Genomic DNA, 6,883 nt, shown 5'->3' on the forward strand with positions numbered 1-6,883 from the left:
GAAGAGGGCTGTCCCATTGGAAGCAAATACACTTTTGTTACCTTCCAACCTTGTCTGGGTGAATTTTCTTTGGAAGAGCTTGGAACACAGTTCCACAGAAAAATTACATACCCAGTAAAAGTCTCCTTTAAACCTGCATGAACACTATGCCCTTTGGGAAAATGTTTAGGCAGGTAGGTGCTCAATAATTCATTCAGAAAATATTTAGCTGGGAGCTCCAGCTACTGGCACATTGTCATTTCAAAATATCCTGCAGTCAATGCCAGAAAGAACAACTGGACTTGGAGAGGTTACCGTGTTACTATTGGCATGGAACATTGTAGAGAAAGCCCTTAGGCATGGGTTTAGGAAGGTTTACACAGAAAGTAACAGTGCTTTCTGATGCTGCCTTGAAAACTGTCTAGACTCAGGTAAAGTTTAAAAGGCCCAATTCTATCCATTTTATAGATAAGGAAACAGACCTCAAGTGTAAGTCCCTTACCCAAATCAACCAAATAGAGTGTCAGAGCTGGGACTAGAACCCACATCCCCAGACATCCAGTCTAGAGTTGGGTTTGTTTGTTTGTTTGTTTCTCCCATTATACAATCTTATCTCTAGGCCACCCTTTTAGAAAGACTTGATATGGAAATTTATTTGAATAAACTCTTGAATCATTAGCATAGTATTCAAGACAACCTGAATCTTAATTAGGCATGGGGAAAAGGCTTTAACCTCAGATATATCCTCACAGTGAACTAGAGAATGCTGTCCCTATACCGTGCCTCAAAAGAATCTTGGAAGGGCAGGGGAAGAACTGGTCTGGGAGAGGGCAAAGGAATGGGATCATGAATTGACAGAGGTCAGGGGAGAAGAAGGAGGGTCCTCTGTGCACCATCTACTTCATAACTAGGAAAACATTCCAAGTTATATCAGAGTTAGCCTCTATCTATCTTGCTATGCTTTCCAACTGCTATTTCCCCTACCCAAATCTTCCCCTCCAGCCAAACTTGCCTACTTTACTGCCCCTCAAACACAGCATACCCTTGGTGCATGATGTACTTTGTACTTATTAACATAAAACTCTAGATGCAGTCCTAAAAGTGACCTTCAAAGATATCAGGTCCAAAACCTACATTTTAGAGATGAGGAAAATGAAGCCCAGAGAGGTCAAGTGATTTGCCACTCCCCGCAAAGGTTAAGTGGAAAAGTCAGGATTTCTACCCAATCTCTTTGACTCCAAAGCCAGAGCCCTTTCCAGTGTATGATACCAGAGTTCTCTATTTCTCTATACCCCCTTGAGTATTCTCTGCACTAGACCATGTGCCCTGCACACAGTAGGCAATCAATAAATTTCTGTTGAGGACTGAGCTGATAAAGTTGAAAAATCTCACTGCAGATACCCCTCAAAACCTCACAAGCCATAGTGTCAAGGAGTAAGTAGAGATGACCAAATAGGAGCAATGTTGCAGGTATCAAGAATAAAAGTTAAATATTTTCCAAAAATAGAGTAATTACAACTTTCTAACTAATAAAAGATAAGGGTCTCAAACACAATTGTTAATAAATACTGCCAAATTAATACATTGTTTGTCAAGATATGATCTATAACGGCCAAAGCTGTTGATATGAGCAAAAATATTGGAAAATTTAGTTTCATGTATCTGAAATCACAGTTCACTAGACAGAACACTGGATTTGGTGTAAGATTTAGGTTCAGATCCAATCTCTGAACTTCATACCTGGTCCAATTGGGAAAGTCCTATTTATTCTCTGGACTGAAGTTTCCTCAGGTGTAAAATGAGGAGATCACACTAACTGACCTCTAAGTTTCCTTCCAGTTCTAGATCTAGGAATTTATAAAATCAAGAGATTATACATGGTAGGCTCTGCCAAAGGTATTATGTGGTGAACCAACTGTGTTGGATGGAAATGGAGAAATGAGCTCTTACAGACTTAAGGTGGTGTATGCTGTAGAAGACCAGCTGAACTGTGATGTAGCAGAAAGGACACCTAATACCTGGCTTTGATTCCCAGTTCTGATACATACTGGGCTGCATGACTTTGGGCAATTCATCCCCCACTGTTTTCCCCCACCTGTAAATTGATAGCCCTTGGCTAGATGATCTCTTGGGTTCTCTTCCAGCTCTAATTTTCTATAACAGTGTTGGAATCCCCTTCAAGAATCTTTATTCTTCTTCAAGCTTTAAGAATCCCTTGCTTATAGTCTAAAGGCAAATCAGTCAACAAGCATTAATTATCTATTTTCATGCCAAGGATGAGACATAGCCTGCCCTTGTTGGTTTCAGAGATGGAATTTAAGTATCACCTCTGACACAACCTGGCTGTATGACCCTTGGCAATGAACTTATCTTTAATGTTCCCAGAAAACTCCCTAAGATATAAGTGGTAAGGAAGGTGCCCATCTGTACTGGCAGGGAAAGGTCCTCATTGGGAGTTCCTCTACCAATGTAATCACAATCCCAGTTTAAAAAAAAAAAAGCCAAAGCAATGCATTCATATGATAGGCACTAAGAATAAAATGACAAAAAGAAGACATGCCCTGCCCTCAAGGAACTTACATTCTAAAAGAAAGTCCTCCCTTTTTAGGACATAAAAACCAAATCACATAGATTATTTGTGTGTGTGTGTGTGTGTGTGTGTGTGTGTGTGTGTGTGTGTATCTTTATGGTCAGGAATGGTTTTGTTTCTTGTCTTTGTATCCCCAGAGCCTATGCCTGTCACACAGAAGACAATAAATACTTGTTTGATATGTATATGATAGTTTGAAATAATTATATTGCAATAGCTTTATGTACTCAATAATAAGAATTGTATTCACAGAAGATAAAGTACTTAGCTAAGAAAGCTGAATGAACTGACTCCCTCATGGTCATACCATTGGGCCCCTAGATATGAGAGACTATGTCAGCTAAACAGAATATTTACCCCCTTCTATTCATGCATCCACCTGGACCAGATGCTACAGCTGACTGTAAATAGTGTTTCAACCACCAGCATCCTCTGCAGCTACTCACTTGTCTCACAATCTCCTGAGCCCTCTGGCCCGCAGAGATACCTGAGGCTTGTAAGCCCAAGAAAAGCACCATCAGGGCAGGTTGACTGTCTTTGGAGATCACAAGCATGACCCACTGCTTTGCCCACTCAGTACAACCATTTCAAGAGAATCCATCCCTATGAGAAACCCGGAGTTTTCCTTCTCTGAGGGAAAATAGATGGAGAGCATCTCATGTCAACATGAGAGCACAGGAGGCAGAATTGTAAGGGAACTTAGAGAGCATTAAATCCACCCTGTCCCTCATTTTCCTGAAAAGGAAACCAAGACGGATAGAAAAAACTTCAAATCTTCACTTGAGTAATAAAAAGAGCTGGCTAGGAACCCAATTCTTCTGATTTCAGAGTGTTCTTTCCACTATACTACCCTGTGAGACTATTCTCTGACTTTACTCAGATCTCCCTGTCTCAGCAGTGGACACCCCTAGAATTCCCATTCAATGGGCCATTAAAACCAGATCCCTTAAGTAATAACAGCTCACATCTATTTCCTGTCTTGTAGTAGAAGCAGAAGTCTTCTACTTCAGGTGCCAACACTCCATTTCATGGACAGTTTGGGTGCCCTGAAGATGTCTAAATGGAACAGTGTAAGGAGTCAAAACAAAATCTTTGACAATAACCATTATACCCAAATCCTTCTTCCCACTCTCTCTCTGAAGTTGTCCTGAACCAATCTCCAAAGATGACATTAGCCTTGACAGCCAGGGTCACACTATTCCCCAGGTCATGGGATTTTAAGCTGAAAGGAACCTTAGGTATCCATGTGGTCTCTCAGCTGTGGTTGCTGAGTGAGGTAGTCATGGGGATAGAAGTAATAAGGGGACAAAAATATGGATTTGAGGAAGGTACCAAATAGTGGCTCCACATACCTATTTGCAGCTATAGGATGAATTGATGTAGTTTGTAAAGTTTGTTGACTTTCATTTTCAGATTTTTATCTAATCTACATGATTCATTTTACAAATGAGGAATTTGAGTCCCAGACGTCCCAGAAGGGGCAGAGTTTGGAGCAGAACCCAGGTCCACTGACCTGAAAGCCAATGCGTTTTCCATCGCGTCCTCTTACATTGCTCAAAGGATAATAGGGGGAAAGTCATCAGAGACAGATCCAAACCAAGATTATTTCTGCACTCCCCCTGCCCCTGCCCCTGCCCCTCACCCTCTCTACTTTCCAATTCTTTGGTCTTTAGTCTTTCCCAGACTAAGTGCCATATGCCTAAGCAGAGGTCTGAATTCACCCCAACTCTGGTTCAATAGATGCCACAGCCAGACATTCATAGCCTAAGACTGCAGAAGTTCACCAATAAGATTCTGAGAACCAGGAGTCATATTTCCTTTCCATCTTACTCCAAAAGAAGCTGTTTCCAGCTTCCACTACCCGCTGCCACCCCGGGTACCTTAGTGCTTTGTTTCCAACATTCGTCTTTATTTCCTTTTCCATTTGGTCCCTCACAGCTTTCTTAGTGCGGAGAGAAGGACCTTGAGTGAAGAAAAGCTTCCCTGTACTCCTGGATGTTCGACTCTCAAGCCCACAGCCATAGAATGGATTGTACCTCAGACCCAACCGTTCCTACTGCTGGTTGGCTGCTCTCAGGAGCAAGTTAATTGCACATCCTTCGCCCAAGACAGGTCTCTAGCAGAGTGGAAGTGCAATCTCCCCATACCTCCTCCTCTCTGAGACTTCCCTATACTCACTTTCCCGCTCCACAGTTTCTTGGCAGCAGGTTGCAGCCCGCTCACAGACTTAGAATTCATACTTCTGAACCAGAGGGAGGGTGGGGACGGGGAGTGGGCGCACCTTTAATGCTATGGATCAGAACCTAGGTCAGGGAGGGGGGGAAAGCGCGCAGGAACCTGGAGTTAGACTCTGAGATAGTCTAATGAGTTCTCAGCACTTCTTACTTATCGCTTCCCCAGTTTCCACTAGGTCTGAGAGGTCCTAGATAGGGTTCCCTGTCCTGCCTGACTGAGCTTCCCGGTTTTTTGTTTGTTTGTTTCCCTTTATTGACTGTTTTCAATGCCGGTGCGCCCCACTCACAGTTTTTCCATAACCCTGGATCCAATTTTTCTGTGCGCGCCTATCCCAGTCTATCTATCCATAGCATCATGCTGAGTTCTTTCCCCCAGGGCTCTCACCAACTCCCATTGCGCCCCTGTGTCTGCAACTACCTATGCGCCTAGTGTCCCGCATCCCCTCAACTTCCACCCGTTCGTGCGCCCTCAGTAAAAGCCCCCACCATGCGCCGGGCCTCTCACCGCCACCATTCTTGTAGCAGAGGTAGGGAAAGCGCCAAACGTTGGCTAGGTCCACTGCAAAGCCGATCACAGACAGGAGGAAGTCGATCTTCTTGCCCCAGGTCTCCCGGGGCTGTGAATCCCCGCCTCGGGACGCAAGGACGCACTGAACCCCGTTCTGTTCCTTCACCAGCACCAACTCCACAGCTTTCCGAGTGGGTTGCAGAGGTGGCGGTGGCTGGGGCTGCTGGTTCCCCAGCTGCCCCGGGCCCTGACCAGACCCGCCGCGCTCTGGTTGCACCTGCGGATTCATCCGGGCGGGGAGCATGGACGCGACCGGGATCGGACTGGGCGAGCCGGGTTCGAGTTCCAGCCGGAGCTGGAGCCGGGGCGGGCGGTGGCTCTGCTTAGACAAAAGGGAAGGAAGGGAGGGAGGAGAGACGGGCGGTCACAGGAGTCGTTCCGCCTTGTACCGGGACCTCCCCTCGGATGGGACCCGGTCCTGGAGATGGGGTACCGAAGGCAAGAGATGAAAAAAAAAAAACAGGCAAAGAGATTGGGGACCACTTGTACTGAGGAAGTTTGGAAATAGCTATCTCTGCCAAGTCCGAGTTAAATAGGACCCTACACAGGTGAAAAACTGGAGAGAGTGATCCAAACTCTGAGTCCCAAACAACTGCCCTGTCCCTCTCCAGCAGAGGAAGAGACCGGGAGACTTGCTAAGCTCAGGGCGTGTAGGGTGTCCCTGGAAATCTCTGGGAAGGCTTTCCTGAGGGTTACAAGGACAGAGACACGCCGCAGGACCCAGCCGTGACTAACTGAGGCTTGAATATAGAACCTTCAGTGATACCTAGTATTCATCCCAACCTCCAAGACTCCCACAGACTCGCTCCTGCTCCAGCCGTGCCCCTAGGGGCGGGGGGGGGGGGGCGACAAAGCCAGAAGACAATGGAGCTCTCTCTTATCCGTGCCCCCTTGCCTGGGCGCGCACAGCCTCCCACACCCTCCACTACAAGCTGCGTCACATTTACACACTCTACTCCTCAATTTCAAGGCCCCCACATCTCCAGAGTTCTGTCAACCTCCCTCCTTACACTCTCACCCTCATATACCCCCAGCATCCACCCAAACTCATTGTGTCTCCGTCTCTGTCTCACTTGGTGTCTATGTCTGTCTCTGTCTCACTGAGTCCGTCTCTTTTTTATCTGTGTGTTTGACACAGTCTCTTATATGCCTAGTTTGCTCACACACATCGTGCAAACTGGGTCGGTCTGAACCACCTCCACCCCCTAGGTCTCCAGTGTCCCGTGCTCAGTATCCGTTCTAGTGTCCGAAATCTGGAATTCAAAGCGGCTTACTCCTGAGACGATGGCTTGTCCGGCTTGTGCTCTCTTCTCTGTGTTCCCAGCCCCCAGTGTCCAGCTCCCCTTGAAGGCAGCGAGAATCAGGTGGAGTCGCGGACTCTGCCTGGTTAGGTCTGGCCGCGAAGGGCGGAGGGCGAGTTGGTAATGTAGCCTGCGCCCTCAGGTAACGCATCGATTGCATTAGAAAGTTCCCAGTCCTGGCTCGGTCTGGAGCCTGTTAGAGCTAATGGGG

The 6,883-nt window shown here is 46.4% G+C and overlaps 1 protein-coding gene across 1 annotated transcript in view; it reads right to left on the bottom strand.

Moving 5' to 3' along the window:
• Nucleotides 1-6,676, bottom strand: part of SLC6A2 (solute carrier family 6 member 2) — a 58,681-nt gene extending 52,005 nt beyond the window's left edge. The window contains exons 1-2 of the mRNA XM_043987100.1: nt 6,646-6,676; nt 5,309-5,690 (exon numbers count right to left, since the gene is read on the bottom strand). Of these exons, the coding sequence (XP_043843035.1) occupies nt 5,309-5,615 (307 nt within the window). The 5' untranslated portion in view covers nt 5,616-5,690; nt 6,646-6,676. The remainder of the gene's footprint in view (nt 1-5,308; nt 5,691-6,645) is intronic.
• Nucleotides 6,677-6,883: the final 207 nt, after the last annotated feature.

Source organism: Dromiciops gliroides, chromosome 2 (genome assembly GCF_019393635.1).
Source record: "Dromiciops gliroides isolate mDroGli1 chromosome 2, mDroGli1.pri, whole genome shotgun sequence".
Classification (NCBI taxonomy): domain Eukaryota; kingdom Metazoa; phylum Chordata; class Mammalia; order Microbiotheria; family Microbiotheriidae; genus Dromiciops; species Dromiciops gliroides.